Source organism: Ambystoma mexicanum, chromosome 4q (assembly GCF_040938575.1).
Source record: "Ambystoma mexicanum isolate Mex_15411 chromosome 4q, UKY_AmexF1_1, whole genome shotgun sequence".
NCBI classification, from domain to species: Eukaryota; Metazoa; Chordata; class Amphibia; order Caudata; family Ambystomatidae; genus Ambystoma; species Ambystoma mexicanum.
This window is the reverse complement of record NC_090928.1, coordinates 122,930,919-122,957,024: the sequence shown is the minus strand read 5'-3', so window position 1 is coordinate 122,957,024 and position 26,106 is coordinate 122,930,919. Positions and strand designations below refer to the sequence as shown.

General features: G+C 43.9%; 1 protein-coding gene across 3 annotated transcripts in view; it reads left to right on the top strand.

Moving 5' to 3' along the window:
- Positions 1-26,106, top strand: part of LOC138467536 (zinc finger protein 583-like) — a 304,181-nt gene that overhangs the window by 36,300 nt on the left and 241,775 nt on the right. For all 3 annotated transcript variants that reach the window (XM_069607645.1, XM_069607644.1, XM_069607646.1), the window contains exon 3: positions 5,314-5,424. In XM_069607645.1, the coding sequence (XP_069463746.1) occupies positions 5,314-5,424 (111 nt within the window). The remainder of the gene's footprint in view (positions 1-5,313; positions 5,425-26,106) is intronic.

Below are 26,106 nucleotides of genomic sequence, written 5' to 3'. Positions count from 1 at the left end.
CGGCACAATCTAGTATACTAAAAACTATGAAGAATATTATTTCAACACAGAATAAGCAAAAACGGGACTAATATTAAGCCTAAGACTTGTACAACTCCAAAACACAAGATGGTTTTTACAAAAACCTACAATGATCGATTGCTTTAGGTGATTGGTGGGGAAGGGATTTGAACATCTAAGGATAAAGGACATTTAGGAACGGGAGAATGTACCTCCTGTTCTGTGCCCAGAAAAAGGGTTTCTAATTTGATTTATGCAGTGCTAATTGTGGAACCAAACAGACTAAACTGCGTCTTGGCAAAAAGGTTACTGGGTGAGGATTTTAAGGCCAAATAACTTAAGAAAAAAGGTAGGCGTTCAGTTTCTTATGAAAAAGAGATTGAGAATCCATCAGTCTGAGGAAAATTGAGAGGGAGTTCCAGAGGTGTGGGCCAGCAAACGAGAAACGTCCATCACCTCTAGTAATATAACAGGAAGGTGGAACAACCAGGAAATGTAGATGGGCAGATCAAAGGAAGCAAGATTGGTGGTATGGCTGAATCCTTTTAGATAAATACGGGTGGACGAGACTATGGATACATTTAAAAATCAGGCAAAGTAGCTTCAAAGCAATTCTTTGCATGACCGGTGTCCAATAGAGGGAGCTGTACCATTGGTAAACGGAGAAAGATTTGGAGACCCTAACATTAATGTAACCATTACATTTGCGCAACCTGCAGGCACGAAATTATTTGATCAGAAATGCCTATAGAATGACATCTAGTATGCAATTGATCAATGTCCCTACCATTTTAGGCCGATCATCATCTGGGATAAATGATACGACAGATCGAAGGAGCCAGAGATGGAAGTGAATTAATTTGATAATCTCAACTACCGGAACTTCACCACAAAGATTGACTTGCCAGTAGCATCCAAGGTTTTTAACCTTGCTCTAAAAGAGCAGGGAAGGCCAAAGAGTGCAGCGGCAGGGGTGGCATCTGTAAAGGGTTGCTCGGCAAATGTTTGGAGTCGAAAAGGATAAGGATGAGATCTTTCTTGGATGGGTTCAATTGCAATTTGTTTTTGGTCATCCATTGTTCTTCAGACACGCAATCCACCATTCTTTGAAAAGTCATTAGATTTGTTGATGTGCATGTAAATCTGAGCATGATTATTTAAGAGTGACAGGAAAGGTTGCATTTTGAAAAGATAGGCATGAGTGGCTGGATGGTTATGTTACAAAGCAGTGGGGACAGCAAGGCACGCTGAGCACCCTACAGGTAACTGGGATTGGTTCAGAGCAGCCGATGCAAATTTTGACCCATTGATTACGATCAGGTAAGAACAATGTAAACCATTCCAAACTCTTCTGGGACACACCGACAGCTTCCAACACAACCCAATGTGAATAAGGCATCCTGAGTTAGATTGACTCTTCCCCCGCAGGTAACCTTCATGTTGCAATATGTGTGGGTGTTACCCCTTTAAATAACTAGCAAAAAAAAGTCTTCCCGATGAATAAATCCATCCATATCATAGATCCAATATGTGAGAGTAACCTTAAGCTGGGGAGGAATCTTCGGGTAGCAGAATGTTCTTACTGGGTTGAACAGAAGGAGATTCCTGGAGACTGTCACTTTAACATTTACTCATCCGAGAACAGACGAGGAAATATTCTTTTATACACCTACACATACTGCAAAGACCAAAGGACATAAATGGCGAAAGCCAATAATTCTGAGGAACAGAGTCCCAAAGATGAAAATCTTCCACTGTAATGCTGCAAAAAGGAGCCTTGTGGGGCCCAGGGGCTATGGCAGAGGAAGCTTTATCAGAATGGTTGTGCACGTCCAAACGGATTTGGGGGGGAGGGACTGTTTGTCCGAATAAAGAGATTTGCTGCGGAATCTCTGTTAGAAAATATACAGATATGTATATGGATATGTGTTCAAACAAAGGTTGGCTTTGAGGGAGAATTAGGGGTAACCTGCAATGAGAAAGGAAATAAAAAGGGGGGAAATGTAGTAGTAGTAGACCCTAGTGTGTCGAGGGATAATGATACCAAAGAGCTAACAATAGGTAAATATGTTGTGGAGTGTCACATGGTTGCTGTTAAAGGTAGACCATGAGGATTGATTATCTTTTGTGAGGCAATCCAATATTCTGATGTTCTAAGAAACATGGTCTATGGAACAGATCGACACTGAGGGACATTCTTACTTGCTAGAACAGAAACACACAAGAGTACAGAGGGGTCACCCTGCAGGCAGTTTAGCAATTGTTTCCGTAAAATTAAACTTTATCAGAGAAACTGTGTTGACTCTGATAACTTACAGGTGACAGAACTAAGTAAGGGAGGGAAAAGGAAAAACCAGATTACTGGCATATATTTACAATAGATTGGTAAGAGGCTGTCCTACAAGATACATCTGTATGTTTAATGGAGTTTCGAACAATTACTTGATACTCAAGTGGGACACAATAAAGGAACAATACTATTGGTGGCAGGAGATTGGAGTGTTTTTTCATTTTAACAAGATCACTTTTTTTTATTAATTACGTTTTTTGGTTAAATTAAAAACGTTTATGTGATGTATTAACAGCAATACATCACATAAACGAGAACACTTTGGGAAAGTAATGAGCTACCCTGTGACACTGTGTGTGTTATAGGGGCATAATATTATGGTTGATGATGACGGGCATTCGCAATGGGGTTTGAGCCAAGAACGGGTGAAGTGAACCCGATGCCCCAGGGAAATTTGCATTCCCAAATGGTGAATCCAGCAGTGCTATTGACTATATATGTTTTTGTAGGTAGACAAATGATGTTCATTAAAAGATTTAATAATAGCGAGACCAGAAAGCGATCCTGCTTCCCTTACATTGACTATTGTATAGCAAATGTTTACTCCTAAGAGACCACAAGGGGGAATCAAAGATGCTGGTTTAACAATGAATGGGAAGGAAATCAAGAGGTCACAGAAAAATGACGACTACTTTTATGAAACACTGACATATGGGAATGTTTGAGAGATGATAGACCAGATGATCAGGCCTTTGTTTTATTAAAACAGTTTTATTACCAATGTATCAATCCTCAAACTACAGAAACCAATTTTGTTGCATTCCAAAAGTGATATTGTATTACGGTTTTTAACAATTGCAGGTCAGGTGCAGGTCAGTTGCATGGAATAACTCAGATTTAAGTAACCTTTTTCCCCACACTCTTTAACCAATTACTTATGATCGTAGAACCTGTACTGGTCTGCAACCAGGAGGACTCGAAATTGATAGTATAGTCTCTACCTGATATAGTCTCTACCTGATCTAGTAAAAGTATCGTTCAATTCATAGGGAGACCTGGTATGATGAATGTAGGTCATATAAACAAAAGTTGTTAACCTCAGTAAAAAGGCCTAACCTAAGGGATAACAGCAAGGTAATGTTAGCACAACTTGAATACAAAGCACTTAATAAAAAAGAATGCCTATGTCATTACAAGCTAGAAAAAACTAAGAGATACATTACAGAGTAATTATTCATGAGGATTTGGGGAGCAAGTAAATAGAGGTTTGAATGGAAAACTGTCTCCCCTACAAGATTTTATTTCTGAATCTAGGTGGTGTGAACATTTTGCAAAACTCTACCATGAAAGTAGAGGAAACTTCACGGAAAAGGTGGTAGTCTACCCTATCGATAACTTTCCCCTAACGTTGTGCATGCATAAAGTGAGGTTTGCATTAGTGGTGGGACGAGAATCTGGTAAAGCACCCAGACCAGAAAGGATACCTATCGACTTCTTAAAGTATTAAGTTGATTTTTGGGCCCCTTATTTAATGAAATGATTTAACACAATAGTGTGACGGGGTGGCCCGACGCAAACAACCGTGCCTACTCGGATTGCAAGTCCAAAGCAGTTTATTGAAATACAGGCTGATAGAATGGCTTCTGGTCGCAAGGTTCTTTGAGATCTACCGGACAATAGGGCCGTTGCTTGCTATCTCCACTTCCCTGGCCTTTTCACCTTCACCCTAACCCAGGCATCCCTAACAGGGATACTAATACTACGGTTGATGGTTTGATATCCTGACTAAGGCTGATGGTGACTGCCCTAATTTGCTGGCTAACTGACTCCCGAAGGGCCTTCTAGTCTTTACCAGACCTAGCCCGATTAGTTCTCTGGGAGAGTTGTTGGGGGTGGTGCCTTCTTTCACCCGATGTGAATCTATCATCTTTCAAACAGTCTTACCTGACCCTTCACTACACTGGTTTGTAGATGTTCTCCTCCCACCCAACTAATATCCCTCCAATCTCTCTCTCACTCCATCTCTCCAACTCCATCCTTTCAGCTTACTTCTCTTCTTACTCCTGCTTCTACTATCAATCTGATCTCAAACTACCACACTGCCTACCTCTGCTGTTCTCTTCCCTCCTTCCTCCCACTCTGCTTCCTTGCCTCATGCTATTCTTCTGCCATAATCCCTCTTCGCACCTCTCACTACTCCTATTCTCCTTCTCCCTGTCGTTCATACTACTTTCTCCACTATCGCCTTTCTACTACCAATACCATCTCTCGCTACCGCTGGTCTCTCTCTACTGTGACTACCACCCACTAACACTTTCTACTGTCCACTACTGCCAACTATCACTTCCTACACCCCCTACCATTCCAACAACTGCTACTACCTCTGCTACCACTACCACCCTGCTACTCCTACTCTATCTCTACTCCGTACACTCTCCACTCTCACACAAATACTTCACAATATACTATACTCTACTTACACAATACTCTAATAGCTTCCACACTATGTCTCTCCTCCTCTGGTCTCTAGGATGTCCTCCACCAACTCCTGTCCTCACCCAACTAACCCACACGAAACCATTCACACATACTTAAATACCCTGCCCCCTCCCAGGATTAGATACTTGCCCTGTCCAATGAGTTACCTGGGTTACGGGGGCGTGACAGGGGAAGCCTTTTGGGACGGCCCAGGTGCTTCATAGGAGCTGGTAAGCCCTGCCCCACTTTCTGCTGCATTTCTTACAGTGGCCTGGTAGGAAACTTCTGTTCCCTATCGCCTGGAATACCTAATATCCTATTCGATCCACCCCTATATTTATGCAGTGGTTTTAGGTTTCCTGTTCATTGTACTCGACATATATCGGTTTGGTGCTGGAGTGTCTATTTGTAACATAATGTTGCTTGTGCTCCCTGTGTTTTGGTTCCATGCTCGGGAAGCTCATTACAAAGCAATTTCAATTTTCACTATTTCCAAGTGCCTGCACCTCACCAATTCACTTGTCCCTATTTGCCCATTTCCGCAGGTCCCGTAATTGCCACATCTGTGTTTTCACTAGGAGCCCAAGAAAAAGATGGCGCATGCCCCATGGCCCACGAAGACGCCGGGAACAGACTTCTTACAGATCAACATGCAAGTGAGTGGGAAGCATAACGCTGCTGGTGTTGCTGACTGTGAAAGGCTGGCTTTTAGTTTGTGCTGTCACCCCCAATTTCTCCTGTTTTCATGCCCCCCCCCTATTGCCCCATTTGTTCGCAGTCGAACTCGCATGTTTGGCGTTCATTTTGTCAAGGTCTGCAATACGTGTTATGCTGTTCCATGTCCAGTCACTAAATCAAAGCTGCATCTGTTCATAAGACAGCTTTAAAAAAAAATACAATGCATTTGCTGGTTGATCCGTCAATAGTCCCAAATGCATTGTAAACTCCCACTGCCTGGAATGTCCAGTTTTGCAAAGTAGTATTCATGCACTGTGGCCCATGGGAACTCTGTGGGCTCTGTAATCTGGTTAGGCATTTTTGCCAGAAGTACGACATACAGTCTACGATAATATTGTCAATCATATACTCTCTGAAACATAAAAGCAAGGTGCTCAATTTGCCCTCAAAGCAGGGTGCTCAATTGACCCTTGTCACTAGCCACTGGCTAGTGGTCATTAACTCTTGACGAGTAAGAAATGGTGTGCTGGGAGTATCTTCATAGCTGAACTGGCAAGTGACTTTGTATGGCTGGCTAGTAGCATGCAACTTGAAATTTGTAACCTAAGCTTCTACATTAATTTATAGCTTTACTGGAAATCCCCAAAATAATATTTGCTAACAATCAAAACCAGCTCTACATATGTGCTTTTTATATTGTGCTCATTATCCTGAAACCAACTCACTGGTCCTTATTTATTTTATTAACCTAAATATTTAAGTGTTTTGTTCATTGCAGATCATGCCAACTCAGGTGTTGAAATGGTAAACCTGGTCTGGTGACACTTCCTCAGGCCTCTTAGTTAGATTCTCCAGGAGGTAGATGTTTGTTATGTTCATATTTCTTTTATACTGTGCCACTCACCACTGTAGTTGTCAAACGGTGCTGAGGCGTGTCCAGAAAGGGAGGGATTGTGCCCCTGCCACGGGTATAAGTCCTTGGCCTGTGGAGGAAAGGAAAAGGGGCATCAAAGGAGGGACAATTGAAGGGGAAGCAGAGTAAGATGAGCATGAAAGATGTATACAGGTAAGCAAGGGCGGTGGAAGGTAGTAATGGGGAGTTTATCTGAATACGGGCCTGTAGCGATCATAGTATATCGCTGATCAGAGGAAGAGCTAACGCATATTGGTCCAAAAAACGAATGTATAGACTGTGAGGGAATTTTCTAGTACTTTAAAGGAGCACTGACATTTGTCAATAAGTGGCCCCATGTTGTAACCGAGTGGGTTTCCAGAGAACCCAATAAGTATGGAGGCTTGTTTTTCTGTTTTTTCTTGCCTACCCAATTTATCTTTCTCCTTTTTTCTTTCCTATTCTCGGCACACTGGGGCATTCCTCCAACACATTGGAAATTAGTGAAGAACAGGTTGGAATAAATAGGTGCGTGTTCCCTTTTATATTGTCTCCTAGTTCATTGCTCTTGTCTATTTGGAACACTGCCTCACCTTCCCCTATGCCATCGGAATGCTTGCTCTGTTGGCTAATTCAATGAGAACTTGCACTGGTACTGTCTTGCGCGAGTGAAGTTGGGCATTGCTCTATAACTGTACAGTTGCAATTACCACAATGTAGAATTTTTCACACTTCTTAACTCTTTAAAGCCCACATCTGTGGGCGGGTAAGCCTTTTAGCTCCTTGAGGTTCCTACTCTCTGTATGGGTTGCCCTCCTTAGATTTTCTGGCATTGCTTTCTGCAGATTTGACTAGTTACCCGTCAGCTTGGTCTTTACCTTCTGTTTTGTATTATTCCGATTCCTCTCTCCCCTCCTCCACTTCTTCCCACCTTGTAGCATTCCTGCCCACCCCACCACCCGCTTGCATTTCAGCGCTTTGGCAGGCATTTCTCTCTCGACATGTCTTTCTCTATAGCGTGTGCTCCGGTGTGCAAACTCTTCTGTGCAAGACTTCTGCAGTACACGTGACATGGAATTGCGAGTATTGGTGTAGCTTGGGTGGCCTAGCGTCCTAGGCATCTTTTCAGCAGAAGTCTACCACTCTCTGCATGGTAGCTTCTATGTGTTTCTCTGCACTCTGCTTCAGGACTTGGGCAACTTCCTAACCAGAGACTCTGCTTATCCAAGAATGGACTCCCTTCTTTTATTGCTGATGCGTCCCACACTTTCCCATGGCTCCCACAGTTGCTCCACTGCACTCTTGAATGCCTCCTTCTCTATTAGCTTCTCGAAAGCCCATGTAATGGACATAGACAAGTGATTTCCCCGTTTCTACTCTTATGGCTTTTGGCTGACTGTAGATATTGACTGGACACATGCCCTCTTTCTCCCTTTGCTTCACCTTCTCGGTTGAGTTTTCAAATGGTGTAGGAAAGCAAGCAAGGAACTCTATATTACTGATTCTTGTGAATCTGACAGGCTGCAGGTCTAGGAATGACCTTTTGTTTGTTTATTATATTTCTATAGCGCACCTGACCCTGAGGTATCTGGGCGTTCTTAAAGCAGGTAAATTGTTAGACATAGGCATTATGGTCAAATACAAATTGGTCAGGCATAGGCATTATAGTCAAATACAAATTAGTCAGAGGTGAAAGTTACAAGTATACAAGAATAGGCTGGGTACTGACGTTACAGTTACATGAGTATATTGCTAAGTGGCAGAATACAGGCAAAATAGTTATAAAGAAGCAGCTGAAGCAAATATGGCAAGGTCGAAGGAGAAAGGTTCATAAGTTAATGAGCTGTGGTTCAGAGCTACGAGTTACTGTTATCTAGTTCTTGCTAAGTAACCAGGAGATGACATTTCTCCTGAAGTTAGAGAACAGCTGAATAGTTTTTATGGCAGGTGGGAGGGTATTCCACAGTTCAGCAGATTTTTTTAGATTGTATCTTGGGATCACCAAGAAAGACGTGTTGGATGATCTAGTGATCTGTGAGGATGATCTCATAGTGAATATTTCAGTGAGGTAAGGTGGGGCTGTATGGTTTAGTGCTTTAAAGGTGAGACACAAGGTTTTAAGTTCAATCTTTTCCTTTATAGAGAGCCATTTGTAGAGTCTTCCTGTTGCTGAAATGTGCTCTCTTCCAGGTTTATTCTGTATTATTTGTAATGTGTTAAGCACAGACTTATTGGCACCCAAATAAAGCCTGTTACAATAGTCCAGTTTGGACATTATGAGTGCTCTTGCTAATATAAAACAGCTTTCTGTGGATAGCAATGGTCGACAGGCCCTTATTAGCTTGCCTGTGTAGGCAGTAGCTGAGGCGGTCTTGTTCACTTGTTTATTTAGGTTAGAAGCTACTGGGATGTGATTCCCATCTATATTGAAGGTGGGATATTTCAGACTCCTCTTATTTATGTTGGCTGGAGAGCCCACCAGGAGGAGTTCCGTTTTGTTGTCATTCAGGTAGAGGCCATGGGAGGCCATCTATACCTGAATGATTGTGTAGATTTCGTTCACAAGTCGTACATCCGTGTCGTAGATGCCTGTTAGAGGTAGGAGAATTTGAGTGTCATCCGCGTAATTTGTGTAGATGACACCCAGGCGGTATAGTTCATCAAACAGAGGCTTTGTAAAAATATTATACAACGTGGGGGATACACATGATCCTTGGGGCACACCACAGGTGATGGGTATGGGGTCGGCTGCTGCAGATGGCAAGAAGACCCGCATGGTCCTGTTGTTTCAGAAAGATTGGATCCACGTGATAGCTGTCTGGGAGAAATGAGCAGCTATGGCGAGGTGATCACAAAGTGCACTGTGGCCGACCAAGACAAATGCCGCCGATGGGTCCAAGAGGAGCAGGATTGCAAGTCTTCCTTTGTCTTTGAGTTCATCAATCTGGCTTTTTAGGTCAATGAGGGCCATTTCAGTCCCATGTTGAGGTCTAAAGCCAACTGCCGAGACCTCAGGAGCTTATTGGTCTCTAAATAATCTTGGATTTGCAATTATGCAACCCTGTCCAAGATTTCTTAGCAGAAATGTGACAGTTGTAATTGGTATGTAATTAGTAGGGATAGTGGGGTCTAGCGATTGTTTTTTGAGTAGTGGAAGTACCAAATATTCCTTCAAGTTGCTGGGTACAGTACCACTTGAAAATGAGGCGTTCATTAATTTGGTTATGAATGGGGCCTGGCCCCTAGCCGCATCTTTAATAATCTGTGCCGGAAAGCTATCCTATCTCCCTGGCACCTTGTGGGTTTCAGAGAGGCGATAATGTTTTGTACCTCTGGTACCGATACATTTGAGAATTTAAAGCATTGGGACGGTTGAGTGAGCGGTACTTGGGCGGCTTGGTTGAGGCAAGGTGACGATTTTGTTAGTGAGAGCGTTCTGAATGTTCGTACACCAGAGTTTGTCTTTTTGGCATGAGTCAGTAGGGGAGGGGAGGTTGGGGGTGTCCATTTCTCTACAGATGATGAAGAGCTCTTTGTTGCTGGACCCAGATGTTTAGTACGTGTTTAGTACGGATGATCTCTTCTTTGTATTTAGCAGAGATGTTGGCTAGGTTAGTTGTTGTTCTCTGTTGATGGATGTGTTTCCAGAGTGTTTCGAGTGTTCTTTTTTCAGAGCGAAGCATCTTTAGCTCAGGGGTAAACCAGAAATGTACATGGGCTCTTGGTTTTCCTTAACGCATTTTGAGGGGTGCAACCATGTCTAAGGCTTTGGACATGGTAGAATTATAAGTCTCTGCTAATACTAATAAGTTGCGGTCATTGGAGTTTAGTAGTGAATTTAGAGTGGGGATTACAAGAGGCATAATTGCCTCAGCAGTGATGTTGCGTTTATTTCTAGTGGGGCACGGCGGTGCTATGGGGCAAGTTTTGTTTAGTAGTTTGTTGATGGTAACTCAAAGGAAAGAAGATAGTAATCAGTCCACGGTTGAGGTAGGATCTCGTTCACTGTGATATATTACAATTTTGGTCTGCTATCCAGTCAAGGGTCCTCCCTTTCTCGTGGGTAGGCTGGTTGATTTTTTTGTAGGAGTCTGTGTTCAGCCAAGACATTGGGTAATGAGGTTGCTGCGGGGTCGTTATAGCCTAAATTGAAGTCACCTAGTATTAAGATTTGCGAGGTGGTTTTAATGTTGTCCGAGAGTAAGGTCATCAAGTCTTCTTCGAATGAGCCTATGGGCCCAGGAGGTCTGTAGATTGGGTGGATAGTAGTGGTAGTGCTTTTATGTGAAGTCTTGAGTTTGGTTGAGAGGAGTTCACATGAGGACAATGATGATGTGGTGGCTATTTGGATGTCTAAAGTATTTCTAAAGATAATGGCAATACCTCCCCCTCTGGAGTCAGGTCTGTCCATTCTAATGATCGAGTAGTTGTCTGGTACTGCTAGTAGAAGTGAAGGGCCTGCTGTAGCATGCAGCCAGGATTCTGTTACTGCTAGGAAGTCCAGATTTTTTGATAGGATGATTTCTGTTATGCTCGTAGCATGAGCTATTAAAGACCTAGTATTTATTAAGGCTCCCTTGATGGTATGTTTGGGATCGTTTGAGGTAGTGTTGCTAAGTTTGGGTTGTTTCTGATTCTCATTATGGCTATTCAGGGATATGTTTGAAGCTGGACTCCCCCCTAGGAGGGTTGCTTTTAGTATTTGGAGTAGGATTGTTATGGTTGTTTTTACGTAATGGCTGATGGAGAGTTGGTAATCTAGAGCAGAGTCTATTGTTTCTGTCAATAATGCAAGGGCTATTGGATGGTGAATCCGTAGTAAGACCTGCAGAGATCTTATTTGTCAGTGAATTAGACTGGATAGTGTTGGATGAGGTAATCCTATTGTTGCTTGAGGTGTCCTGACGTAACGTGAGTAAGAATGTGGTAGGCCTGAGTGAGGCGTCCAGTACGTTGAGGTTTAGTGATGGTAGGAAAGGGGTGGCTTTAATCGTAGGAGCTATAGCTTTGGTTGGGATCATATTGAAGCAAGGGTGATGCCCATTCGAGAGGTATAGTAGTGAGGTTTGCCAACTGGCAGTCCCGGTGAGAGCGAGCACTAGTGGGAGTGTGAGGAATATAGTGTGGTGCATGTTGAGCCTTTTTAGAGGCATCTGCATCTAGTGGTTAGCAGGCTAGATGCATCGCACGATCGTTTAGTTTAGTTCATTATTTATATAGCGCCACCTGGCCCTGGGGCATCCAGGCGCTTGGCATGGTTACAAAGTAGCCAAAATATTACAAGCATGGTCAGTAGTTAAACATTGCAGTTAGTATAGACATTATAAAACAGTTACTGATAATATACACATTATAACATATTTACAAGGTTTGAGATTGTGCAGATTATACAGGCAGTATGTACATTTGTGTGGTAATAAGTTGGCGTTTTAGGCTTTTTTGGCCAGTAGCAAAGTTTTGGCACTGTCTGAATCGGTGAAAGGATGGTTTGGATCTGAGATCGGCTGGTAGTGAATTCCAGAGTTTAGCGCTGCAAGCACAGGGAAGCTTGTGCCGCCTGCTTTTTGGAGCTTAAATCTGGGGATATTTAGGCAATGTGTCTGGGCTGATCTAGTTGGGTGAGATGGGGTGTGGTGCGTGAAGTTGTCCGAGAGGTATCTAGGTGCTTGGTTGGATAAGCACTTGTGTGTGAGAGAGAGTGTTTTATATTCGATTCTCTGAGGTATAGATAGCCATTGACAGGAGCGTCTGGCATTAGAGATGTGCTCGTGTTTGGGTATGTTCATAGCTGCTCTTATTGCATTATTTTGGATAACTTGAAGCTTGTTGATGTTCTTTTGGCTGGTACCCAGGTAGAGAGTGTTGCAATAGTCGACTTTGGAGAGTACTAGTGTTCTGGCTAAGGTGGTGCAGTTGGAGGTCGAGAGGTAAGGTTTACTGGCATTGATGAGCTTACATGTGTAAGCGGTGGCAGATGAGATGGTCGTTGATTTGTCTTGTCAAGGTAAATCCCACGAGTTTTGATGCTGTTAGATACAGAAATGTTGTTGCTGTCAATGGTGAATGTCTGGTAAAGTTTGTCGCGTTTGAGTCTGGATTGTGAGCCTAGGAGAAGCTCGGTCTTGTCGTTGAGGCAAAGGTCGTGTTTGGCCATCCATTCTTGGATGATGGAATAAATGTAGTTGAGTACTGTGTTGTCGGTGGAGTAATCGCCTGTTAGTGGGATGAGTACTTGAGTGTCATCTGCGTAATTCGTGTAGATGACACCCAAATGGTCCAGTATGTCAAAGAGAGGTTTTGTAAACACATTGTAAAGTGTGGGGGAAACACAGGAGCCCTGTGGGACGCCACATGTAACGGAGGCTGGTTCGGCAGAGGCTGTGGGAGCAAAGACCCTCATGGATCTGTTATTCAGGAAGGACTGAATCCAGGCATTGGCCTTGTCAGAGAATTTGGCTGCTGAGGCTAGATGTTTGCAGAGAATATCATGATGTACCAAGTCAAAGGCGGCCGACAAGTCGAGGAGGAGCAGAAGGGCTAGTTTACCGTTGTCTTTGAGGTTGTCCATTTGTGTCTTCAGATCGATTAAGGCTGTCTCTGTGACTTGTCTGGGGCGGAAGCCCAATTGTCTTAGTCCTAGTAAGTTATTTTTCTCTAGGTGGTTCTGGATCTTCAGGTAGGCAGCTCTGTCAAGGATTTTTAGTAGGAAAGGCACAGTAGTAATAGCACTGTAATTCGTGGGGACACTGGGGTCTAGCGTGGGTTTCTTGAGTAGAGGTAAAACCCAGGAATCCTTTAGGTTGTTAGGTACTATGCTGGATGTGAAGGATGAGTTTATAAGAGATGTGATGAAAGGGGCAAGATGTTTGGCCGCGTCTTTGATAACTGGAGCAGGGCAGATGTCACCTTGGCATTTGGAGGGTTTCAGAGAGTTAATTATGTCTTCAACCTCTTTGGTAGTGATGGTGGAAAATTCGATTAGGTTGTTGTCGTCCATTTGTGAGGTGTGGGTGGGATTGTCTACGAAGGTGAGACTTTCTTTCTTTGACTCAATTTTGGCTTGTAACATAGCAATTTTGCCAAGGAGTGCTTCTTGTATGTTGATATACCAAGATGTGTCTTTGGTGCATGTGTCTGGGATGGGAGATGGGGACTCGAGGTCTCTCAGGATGTTAAAGAGCTCTTTGGTATTGGATTTGGCATTGCAGATTCTCTCATTGTACATGTTTTGTTTTTTGTTTGGATGATTGCTGACTTGTAGATATTGGAGGCTAGGGAGTAGGATGTTATTATTAGCGGAAGGAGACTGTTTCCACGCTGATTCAACTTGTCTTTTGTTTTTGCAGAGAGTTTTTAGTTCTGGCGTGAACCAGGAGTTGAGATGTGCGCGTGGTTTGGCTTTCCGTAGTTTGAGTGGTGCTACAGTATTTATGGCCTTGAGAATGGTTGTGTTATAGAGGTCTACTTATTCCGTGGGGTTGGTAATGGTGGGTGTGAAGTCGATGATGGGTTGGAGTAGAGGGATGAGTTTCTCAACTGTGATATTTTTGCTGTTTCTTGTGAGTGTGGGTGGAGCGTTGGGAAGGGATGCAGGTGTTTGTTTGTCTTTGTTGATGGTGAAAGTGATGAGGTGATGGTCAGTCCAGGCACATGGTGTGTTGGCGAGGATGGTGGTGTTGCAGTTGAGGTCTGCTATCCAGTCGAGGATGCGGCATTTGTTGTGTGTGGGTTGAGAGATGTGGTGGGTGAGTCCTAATTCTGAGATAGTATTAACGACTGTGCTTGCTTTGTCATCTTTCCCGTCATTGTACCCCAGGTTGAAGTCAACTAGAATAAGTAACCGGTATTGGTGTTGGAGAGAAGGAGAGCTATATCGTTGTTGAATGAGGATATATGGCCCGGCGGTCTATAGATAAGATGGGTGGTGATTGTGCTTGTGTTAGTTGTGGATAATTTGATGGTGAGTAATTCAGCAGATGGGAGTGATTGGTTTTGTGTGCGTTTTATGTTAAGGGAGCTTCTTGCAATAATGGCTACAGTGCCGCCTTTGGCTGTTTGTCTATCTGCGCGGTATATGGTGTAGTCATTAGGGATGGCTAGTGCTAGGGTGGGGCCTGATGCTGCGTGGAGCCAGGTCTCGATAATAGCTATGAAGTCTAGATCGTTGAGAGAGATGTCGGCTATGTCTAGGGCATGGGCGACTAATGATCTAGCGTTGATAAGTGCGCCTTTGATTGTTTCGACGGTAGCTTGCTGTGGTTTTATGTTGAGTGTACGGGGGGAGGAGGCATTGGAGCGGGGAGTGAACTGGTCGGGAGATACTGTTGTGATGTGAGTGGCTGGTTTGGGTTTAGTTTTACTTTTGCTTGGGCCTATGTTAGGAGGAGTCGAGGTGGTGTGTGTCCTGGATCTGAGGCGGTCGTGTCTCATTGTGCCTATGCTGGGATAGGAGTTCCTGATGTATTGTTCTTTAGGGTAGGAATGCAAGGGATAGTGGCACGCATTGCTTTTTGGGTGCTGCAAGTGTCTGCCGTGGGGTGAGACTCAATGAGGGCGGGCTGTAATGGGTTTATATTGGGTAGGAATGGGGTGGGACATGGGATCGGATGGTGTCTAGGACATGCTGGTCTGCTAAGACCATTAGGGGGGGGAGGAAGTGCAGTCCTGTGCAGGGTAGGTCGAGAGGCACCAAGCAGAAGGGAAACATGATGAAAATAGTCCAGGTTGGCATAGCTGTTTGTTGGTTTTGGGTTAGCAGTCCGAGCAGTCTGACAGCTGCACCTAAGCTAGTGCTATTGTTCTAGGTTGGGGCTGTGTGTTTTCTCGCAACATAGGTTGGCCAAGGTTACTTTGATGCAGTGGTGATACATTTAGGCGGGGGTTCCTGGGTGGCTAGATTAGATAGACTTGAGAGCTAGATTCTAGAGACCAGTATTCAGAGCAAGACTGCGGTCGACAAGACAGTCGAGTAGCTGAGTAGGCATAAGAGTTCAGTGCAAGGCGGTTAGACAGCTGGGATATGTAATGGCAATTAATACAATGGCAATCGCAGCAGAGCAATAAGGCAGCTAGATATGCAAATGGTATAGATATGTGGTGCGTTAGACATACGTCAGATGAGTGGGCTGCCGGGCTCGGACATGCATCAAAGTTGCGTACCGCGTGGCTGAGTATGCAGTACAGTTGGAAAACTGAAGTATGAATTGGCAGTCAATGCAATGGCACAAGAGGAGGTAATTTGCAAAGCGCTTCGCCAGGGCGCAATCAGGTTATGGGTGAGGCTGGCAGGGGGCAATACTGTGACTAGTAGGACACCAAATCCTATGGAGGCAGAGCGTAATAGTGGTGTTAGTGGGTCCTGTTTACAGGATAAGCAATTGTTTCGCTGGGCGTAGCGGATGCGCGACACAGAGCGTGTGTAATATGGGTGAACAGGGACTCATAACGCGTGACCAGTAGTAAGACAGTGATGTTTAGGCGATAAGAAAGGAGAAGTCGGGCCAGTTACCTTAACTGGTTGCACTTAAGAGGGTGGTGCGAGTAGAACAGAACAGTAACTTTGCAGATAATTAACAAGGGATTGCTCCATCTGCGACGATACGTGCGGGGTACAAGGTGAGCGCAAGGCTATTAGGGCTGCGGGATTACAACACCAACAACAATAGAGCAGAGAACAGGGCGGTACATCATAATGCTAGAGCGCATGGTCAGTGTGATTTGCGGGTGGTGGCTAGGCAATCAATGGGTGAGCGTTAAGTTGCTTACCAGACATAGCTCGAACTGGCTACAATGGTTATGATGTCCAGGTGTCAAGGAGATAAATGTACAAAGTCTCAGGCCCTGGCCGAAAGCAGTGAAGATTGTAGCGATCTTGAATGGGAATACTCAGTAGTTATTGGCGCGCGTCGGCGAACAGGAGGCAAACCGGGCCTTTCTCCTGGCCTTCCTTCGACGGCTTCCGCCTACTGGTGGTGCTTGCTGGGCAAAATGCAGGCTGGTTGCTTAGCAACCTGGTCGAGCCTCCTTCTGGGCCTGAGTCGCGCCGGCCATTTTAGAATGGGCCGAGCTTTGCAATATATTACGAAATCAGCTGTTTTATGACCGATCAGCTGTGCAGGCAATAACAAACAAAGCGATCGCTTGCTTCTTGATTCCTGTGGGTGCGTTCAGCTGTAGGGATCAAGCAGCCGAGGGGCGGGTGGCCTCGGCGGTCAGCTGAGTCTGCTGACGATGAGAGGAGGGCTCCAGCCCACTCCTCCTTGCGGATGCTGGTGATGACTAGCACTATGTTAGGTAGGATGCAGGCTAGGTGCAGTACACAATGGTAACCTAATGTTAGGAAGATAGGCCAAATCAAGCTTAAAGCACTATTCAGTAATACCTCAATAGAAAGATAGGCTAAAACACACTAGATGCAATATTCAGTAATAACACAATAGAAGGATACGCTAGATGCAAGCTACATGCAATATTCAGTAATAACACAATAGGATACGCTAGATGCAAGCTACATGCAATATTCAGTAATAAAACAATAGGATAGGCTAGATGCAAGCTACATGCAATATTCAGTAATAACACAATAGAAGGATAGGCTAAATGCAAGCTAGATGCAATATTCAGTAATAACACAATAGAAGGATAGGCTGGATGCAAGCTAGATGCAATATTCAGTAATAACACAATAGAAGGATACGCTAAATGCAAGCTAGATGCAGTGAACAATAATAGCACAATAGGGGGATCGGCTAAATGCAAGCTAGGTGCAGTGCACGATAGTCACCCAATGTTAAGGTAGGTAGGATTAAATGCAGGCCAGATGCCGTGCACAGAGGTAGCATGATAGAAGGAGCGTGAAGCGGAAGTTTGACTGTTTGCAAATAGTATGCGTGCGAGAGGAGGCACAGTAAGGACGAGACACAAAGATTTGCGGCACGCTCGGTCAGCTCAGTCAGGTGCCTTCGTTCTGGGTCGGCGCTCGCATGCCGGCGAGACGCGATTGGGCAATAAGGAATACTGCAACCAATCTGGATGTTTCTACGAGTTTATAATTCTGGCATTGGTTGCCTGATGCGCGAGCCACACTAAGGGGCATGATGGGGTCTCAGAGCAAATTGGCATCCTCCAAGATAATATTTTAAGGCATCTACTACCAATGTAAAGGCTTAATAGTCCTCTTCCATCTTGGCATACTTGTAACAGTTTCATGCTGATGTATTAGATAGTCCTTTCATGGCCAAGATTTGGTATAATAGAGCTCAAAGTCAGGCATAGGTTTAAAGAAAAAGGACATAATAGAAATCGGTAGGCATGCACTATGGTGGACTGCACAAGGCATATTTATTATGCTGAAAGACTGCGAGTGCTATTTATTTTCGCTGGTGGAAGAAAGTTGTGTGTGTGAATTCATATTGCCTATGATTAGGGAAGGCAGTATGAATTTTATGCAGGGCACAAAATGTGCAATCGCCACTAGCCACTGGCTAGCGATATTTGACGCTTGGCGAGTAAGACATGGTGTGCTGTCTATGCAATGCATTGAGGTGGAGAGTGGCGTTTTACGGTTGATTAGTAGCTTGAATTTGTGCGACCTGTTGTGAGGACAACAAGTTGGATTTTGAGGTTGTAAAAAATACCTACATTGGGTTTTAGGGAAAATACATTGCGACAGGGCCATACGTCAATTAACAAGATCTGACAAAATATTAGAAAAGTATTTGGGCAGAATAGAAGCAAATATCCTGGTTAGTGCTACCCCTTTCTCCCAAACACTGCTTACTAAGAGCTTTCTCTAAATGACTAATGAAAACCGGTGTGTGTGTGTGTGTGTGTGGATTTGCTGGTGCGGATTTGTTGGTGCTTATGTTGTGCTGAACGGTATCCTAGCTTCTATTCTGCGTATGTCATCATGGAGAAGTGGTTGAGATGTTGGTTCGGATGCGACGTGAAGGTGAGGGAGAATTGATGCACTTGAGTGGAAACTTTACTTCAGCAGTAGAGTAGTTTGAGGTACAAGTTCAGTTCTAAAAAGGAAGGGTCTCTGCATGGTGCTTGTGTAGATATACACACACACTATGCAGTGTAGGTTAGGCTGCTGGAAAGACAAAGCTAGATTTTAATATTGGGGTAAGTGGTCGCATGCTGACGACATCCAAAGTTAGTGTGGTTTTAATTCTTCAAAGGGCACAACCCCTGTTCATCTTGATAACTATAAAAAAATAAAGAACACAAGATGCACTGCAGCAGCGCAAGTTCTGCAATTGCAGTGATTGTGGATGTGCAGCCCGCTTCTTACTTGGGGATCGGTGTGACTCTAGTATGTTGTCGCTAATCAGTGACCACCCATATACCCATATACTTTAAAAGATGATAAATCGTCTTGGATTGTCCTTGGATTTGAATGTACATTAGAAACCAAGCACCTGAAGCAGTAGGTTTCACTCCTTAACAATCTGTATATTTTGAGAACCAGACCTTTTCTAAATAGCAAGGTGGTAGAGGATTGATTACAGGTTAAACCACGCAACCTTTGTTCCTTTACACTACCGCTGCCACTTTAGAATCCAAAGTGTCATGTGGTCCGTAAGGCATTAACACATTTAGTTTCTGGGTGGGTGGTGAGCGGAAGGGATCTACCTAGAGGAGCATGGTACACTGAGACTATGCTGCAACCGTATTCTATTTACGCAAGTAGCAACTGCTCTTCCTCCCATTCGTAGATTTACGTGGTGTCAACTTTAAAAGGAGCTGGTGGGACATTGTGCCTCATTACGAGGTTGCCGGTCTGGTAACAACGGTACCGGTAGGCTTGCTGGTACCGTTGTTACCGGACCGGCAAACTCCGAGTTGTGCTCGCGGGTGCCTTTCATTCCGCCAGGCCTGGCACCCACGAGCACAGCAAGCCTGTAGCACAGGCACCGTTATGAATGTTACGAAAGGGCAATTACTGGGTCCGGCAGGGCCGGAATACCCCGGTAATTTCCCATTCTCGGGGGGCAGATTTTATTGCCGGTATGGAGGTAGCCTCAAGTACTTTCTTGCTTCTGATAGTACAATGCATTGCGCAAGCATATGACCCATGTATTCCTCTGGCTGGTGCCACAGGCAGACATGCTCCCCTTTGTCACACCAGGCCTCCCATGCTTTCAGTTGTGTCTTCACTGGGCTAACAGTGAACGCCTAAGAGGGATGAAGTCAAAGAAGGGGATATTGAAGAGGGATCCAGTTTGAATCTTGACTTTGAAAAGTCTACTCTCTTGCAAATTGTTTTAAAAATCTGTACTTTTTGTTGTGCCTTTTGATCAAAAGGTCAGGATCAGGTTAATGTTGCACTTTCTTTTTATTACATTAAATCATTAACAATTCCTAGAAAACATGAGATCTCTGTTAAAAGTTAATGTTATGGCAAATGAATACCATTAAACATTAAAAGATTCCAAGCTTCTCTTGCTAACATTTGGCATTCCTGGGAGGACATCAAGGGAGAAAAAGCGGTCTAAGGCTTTCAGAGCGAGTATCCTGGCTAATTAACACACTGCTACAATACAAAAGAAAGCTGTCAGCAAAGGAGTATTTCGCTTGACATGCTCTGCTGTTCTCTCAATAGAACACACTGTAAGCCTTATTACGAGTTTGGCAGTCATGGGGAAAAAAGAGGTGATAAAATAATTACTGCTACTTTTACTGTTATTCCAGTTTCAGGGTCCCATATTTCTAGGAGTAATTCCTCTGGCAGTAATTCTGTTGAAGGAATTGTTGCTGGGGGAATTACTGACATATTTTGGTGTAATTCCTATGGTGTCAATTCCTCTGACAGAATTAGCCCCCAAAAAGAAACTGTATATACTCTGTTTTTACGAGTTTAAATATTGCCAAAAACAGGTGGAAACTCATTCAGAAACCAAGTGAAGTTACCTTCACGCAAGAGGAGGCGGGAAATGCGTCCAGGTGCAGAAAAGCCAGCCACGGGTACTATCAATTATGTTGCAAACGACATAGGGCTACACTTGGCCTTAACACACTTTCCAGCAGAATGCAACCTCTACTAGATGTAAACTTTGGCCACCACAACCTGAACGTGTATATAGATATGCAGAGGTGTACAGTGCATTAGCAGCCAAGGCACCCAGTTCAGCAAAGGTGGAAGAGACGTGTGGCGAAGAGGCTGGCCTTTGCTCGCGTCAACCATCGACACTCACTGTTGGGCAGCTGATCACTCCGCATTGTCTGAACTGTGGAATGAGATCATGCCTACTGACCCTGATTCTGGTGGACATGCAGAGTGTGATCAACGTGAGGGCAACCTTCCCTCTTCTGCTGAAACTTGTCTTTGTGCTGCGCCTCTATGCTGTGGGCACAATTCTGCATACTGTAGTGATTGATGCACTTATGAGGAAAGCAAACCATCACAACTCCCTGCCCACCACACCAGCTGGGGGTCTACATCACAATGGCCCAAGGTCTGTGTGATAGCCCACTTCACCATTGTGATCGCAGCACTGGACGTAACACATGTGGCATTGGTTCCTCCCCAAGCCATTGAGCAAGTTTACCGTAACAAAAAGCAATACCATTCGCTGAATGTCCATATGGCCTATGATCTCGACCTCCCTATGGGTCATTGCTGTGCCATGTTCCCAGGGTCAACACATGATGCCATGGCACTGCAGAATAGCACCCTGCTAGGATATGTGGACACTCACAGATGGTGGAATACCTGAATTTTGGGTATGTAGTTAGACTGTCATTGATCAAAGCATGGGGATTAAGGAAATGCTGCACAACACACATTTCAGGTATGCAAAGCCGCTTCCCGTCCTGTACATTATGCACATGGCTACAAGACACCACATAACATGCCGACACATTTTCAGCCTGTGGTGCATTTACTTTGCAGTAGTCAATCATTGGCCTGTGAATGCATGATGCCAAAGAGCATTACAGGAAACTGCAAGCATTGTGCAAGAAGTGCACAAATGTCATACATCCTCACTCCCTCTGGACACAGTGTGAATTGAGGCTACTCCACAGTTGCTCACCCAGTTGTGCAGTGAAGTAGGCCCCCTATCATTCAGATTAGCTAGGGACTCGGTCACATCATAGAAGTCTTCCTATTTCAGGTAGAAAAAGCCATGTACTACACTGAATGTAATGCTTGATTGGCATAGATAACTTAGGAACGGTCAGCGAGTGGGCTAAGAGTATTGGGGGGTAACATGGAATGCATGGTTGAACGTAAATGCTAAGAGCACAGATGCACATATGGAGCTGCATACAATTCAAGCGTGGTAAGGCGATAGGGTGAATACCTACATGACGTAAGACAGACACCTCTAGCACAGTACTACAAAATTGGTTACACATGCATGTCATCAACAAACATTCCTTTCAACGTATATTTATTTTATTAAAGATGACTCGCTACCGATAACTACCGTAGCTAATGATTCCTGTTAGAAACCCCAGGATGCCACAAGAGAAGGCCTACAACATACATTTGAATTGCTTAAGTCAGGGGATCAGATGGCTTGACCCCAGAAAGGGGGTGCCCTGTTGCAAAGGTCAGAGAAAGTGGAAAAGGTGAAGCCTGCGTCTGTAAAGGGCGCGCTATCTGGACTGTTGGCTGTGCTGTGCGAGGAGTTTCTCTTCATCATTTCTGTGCATTTACTGCCATTCGGAATCGGAATCGACCAGCTGCCTTGGAGACAGACACTCGCTTGTGCTAAAGTGACAGACTCAGCACTGTGTCACATGCAGATTGCAAATTCAAGGACTACAGGCATTGTTGCTTTAACACCATGTAGCCACGCCCATCCCGGAAGGAAGGGCTACTTAACGGTCATCCAGCCGCCCTTGTGGCGTGAAGCTAGCGTCAGTAAAGGGCGCGCTATCTGGACTGTTGGCTGTTTGCTGCGCGCTGTACGCGGACGGTATCCCCTTCACCACCTGGCCGAGGATCACTCACAGATCCATTCAGAAGCCCACAAACTGCTGTCAGGGCATGATGCCAGACGTTGGACCACAAACAAGAGGGAAAACTCTGCAGCAACGCCAGCAACTGAACCCGTGGTCCAGAGCAACACCATCAGGTCCGAAAAACAAGGTAAGCCAACTGAACGACTGTGAAAATGGCACGAAGCCGCTAACTGTTTCAGTTCAAACTCTGTCTGTAGGCGGGATCCCTAATGTCAATTCCATTCTTCCAAAAGTACAGGCACAAATACCATCTTTATACACTCTAGCAGCCAAGGCAGTAGGGCTCTTGGAAAAATTGGTGTGACATTCTCGACCAAATGAGAAAAAACCAATATGCAAATTATTAACCTTACCAAAGCACGTTGAAACACAACCGCTTTTAGACCTAAGCCAGACTGTATATTCTCTGCTAAATGTCAACACAGTGGAAATAAATCCAGCATTATTCCTATCACCTATTGAGGTGACAGATCTGGAACTTTTGAATGCCACGAATCACTCAAGGGACACAAAGGATAATAACTCTAATAACGAAAGCATGATCTTTGTTCCCAACGTCTCCCATATTGAAGCTGAACCTACAAAAGCAAACTTGGATGTATTAAATACACATGCGGCAGACTGCGCCAAAACCGACATTGCTTCTTGCAAAAACTACAAAAATGCAGACATTCAGTCAGATGAATATTTGAATCACAGCAGGGACATAAAAACTAATGAGCCAAACACAGCTCTTTCAACTGATAACATAAATAACTTGGAGCCAAGTCGCAAAGCTTTGACTCAAAGCAGTGACCCACAATGGATCCCCACAGAAAACCCGACAAAGATCAATTTAAACTTGGCACCAAGCCAAAGGGGAAAGTTGCAAATTGAACAGGTGGCTCGTAACTCCTGGCTGACGGAAATACTAAAAGCCGACTATCTCGATGTTGAAGCGAAACTAAGTGCAAGCTTTCAAAAGGAGCACAAAAAAAAAAGACATGAGGCGAAAAAGCAGTTGCAAATTGTAGGGAAGAAGAGCGGCCCTGATGTTGGATGACAAGCAATTACCAGCACCCCAATAACAACATTTATGGAGAAGAAAAAAACGGAAACAAAACATGTCGACCTCTCAGAGCCTGCACGAAATCGGCCCAAAATAGCTCAACCTTTGCAACAGAATAAAAACAGAGGCGCAAAGCGAGCATAAAGAAGGCCGTTTGTTGCCCGAAGCGGATGGCGACCTTAATAGAGAAATCGGAGTTAAATCTAATTTATCAACTGCAGCAGCAGTACAAATTTACAATAATGTCTTGGCAGCCTCAACCACGGATTTAACTCCGTTTATCAAACTTTACCAATCCTTGCAGGATACTTTAGCCAACCAAGCAACATTGATGACAAATGCTTTTTCAAAACTAGCAACCATCGAAGAGTTTATTGGGCCCCTTCAGTTAAGGATCGAGAAGGAAGCAGAGCAATGTGCGTGCTGGTAGTCGCTTCACAAAGAGCTAATGGAAAAAGACCAATCAACAAAAGACGATCTGATGGCTGCACCAATTGAGTCCGTAAAATGGATGCAACAAGATGAGACCAATAAAACAGTACAACATCAATGTCCATGCATGATTGCAGGTGCTAAGATCCCGTCAAATCCTTCAAATAGCGAGGCACGTTTAGCAGCGAGAGGCCACACAAATAACAGATCGCCCTCTGGATTATATCCTGCAGTGACAATTACAATGGCAACTACAAACGAGGTCAATCAAAGTGAGATCAAAGAGAGCCCGACAAATAAAACTACCAACAAAACTGGAAATACCGAAATATGTCACAAAGAAAGGATGCAGAAAGTAAAGTGTAACAACAGAAATGAAATAATATCGAATACGCCACTTGAGAAGAATAAAGGCGCTATTGATGGCGTATTGCTCCCCTCCACAAACAAAACTCAAGAATTCTTTGGGACAAGCAAAGGAGTGAAAACCAACCCTTTCTCCTCTTTTGGAATCTTTACAGAGCCAGCCAAAATTGGCAATTTGAATTCCAACGAAAAAGTAGTAACCACTGCAAACTTAAAAAGTGAGATGCACATGCCAGAGCTTAATAAAGAAACAAAGAAGTCGACTCGCCAGAATGCAAAGACATAAGAAATTTGACAACGCCTGCTAAGACTCCATTGTTTGAACGTCCAAAGACGAATTAAAGAACTGCCGGAACACAAGAAGAAAAAAACAACCATGATAAACCACTGTCTGGCCTATTTACAAAACAGAAAACAAACCCAAATAAACGCCGGAGAGTAGAGTCTGAGGACCTGGAGTCTGTACAATCTGCCACGTTATCTGATCTATGTGATTTATCAACGTACACAGACGATCAGATAAACGAATTAAGTGTCTGAACACCGCAAAAGGAACCAAGGAAACTTGACAATTCAGAAGGAAAACATAACTCAAAAGACAAACGTTCAAAATTAATTCCTCCGCGACACAAAAATATGTCAAGGAACTCACTGCAAATTAAAGACACAAAACCCATTGAACGTTGCAAGCTAAATCCCAAACTTACGCTGCTGCAGAAGCATAAAGTATCTAATGCAAAGACAAAGTTATCACCAAAATGGCAACATGGCAATGAAGGTAAAAAAGTTAAACTGAGACTACAAAATATTCACTCAGATGATCATTATGTTAACTTAAACCGTGGGAATATAATGAAGCTGTTTAAATGCATACCAGCGTTACATACAGTAATTTCTGATGACATAAAAATTGTGGAATATGCGACTGAAAGAACTTCTGATCAAGTACTGCTGCACATAAATTCTCAAGCGGTCAGGTGCACACTCCTGGATGCAAAGGATGATTTGCTATTCTGTGGATTCGATCTCACCGTGGAACCACATGGCGAGATGGGGAGTTGATAGCCTCTCTAAAGACACATTTACATCACTAACACACAATGAACAAAGAAGAGAAACGTTGAGGAAACAACTTGCTGTAAAAAGACCAGAAGATCCAAATGTAAAGCAGAGAGTTCCTAGTAAGAGCCAGCAGAACAAACAATAGATATGCAAAGAACCATGAGTCAAGCCTCAGAACTTGATCTCATGGAATACAAGGGGCTTCGTACGTTTGTTGAACAATTTTCCAGTGAACTTAAAGGATAACTTTGCGCTATGTTTACAAGAAACATGGCTTCGAGATTCACCCACAAGAGATGGCTATACGATCCTGCTAAACCCTGCCGGAAAAAATCATAAAGGTCGCCCCTTCTCTGGCCTTCTCATGATAAGAAACTCACTAGATCGGACTGTAAAGGAATTACCCAATCCAAATGTATTTGTTCAAGGGGCTTTAATCGACCATTCAAGCAAAGAAAATATGGAAAAACTCAAGCTACTGCTGATAAACAGCTATTGGAACTCTGCCATGATCAGCGCTTCGAAATATGTCGATTCAGTAACTTCCATGATCGATTCACATTTGACGTCTGACCAAAACCTGGAAATTCTAATCTGTGGCGACCTAAATAACACATGGTTTGCGCCAAACAAGTCTTTTCAAAACTAAAGGCCAATATCGTTTGAAGACCTGTCGCTTGAAGCCAAATTGTGGCACTCTGCAATGCGTAGCCAAAACTGTGTCATGCTGAATGGGCACGTATAGGGTGGCACTCCTGCTAACCCAACATGGCACCAAAAGCAGTGCCACAAAATGCTTGATTACATTTGGTCGTCACAAAACCTACTTGAAAAGGTGAAAAACCTAAACATCATAACAGTAAGCAGCAGCGATCATAATCCGCT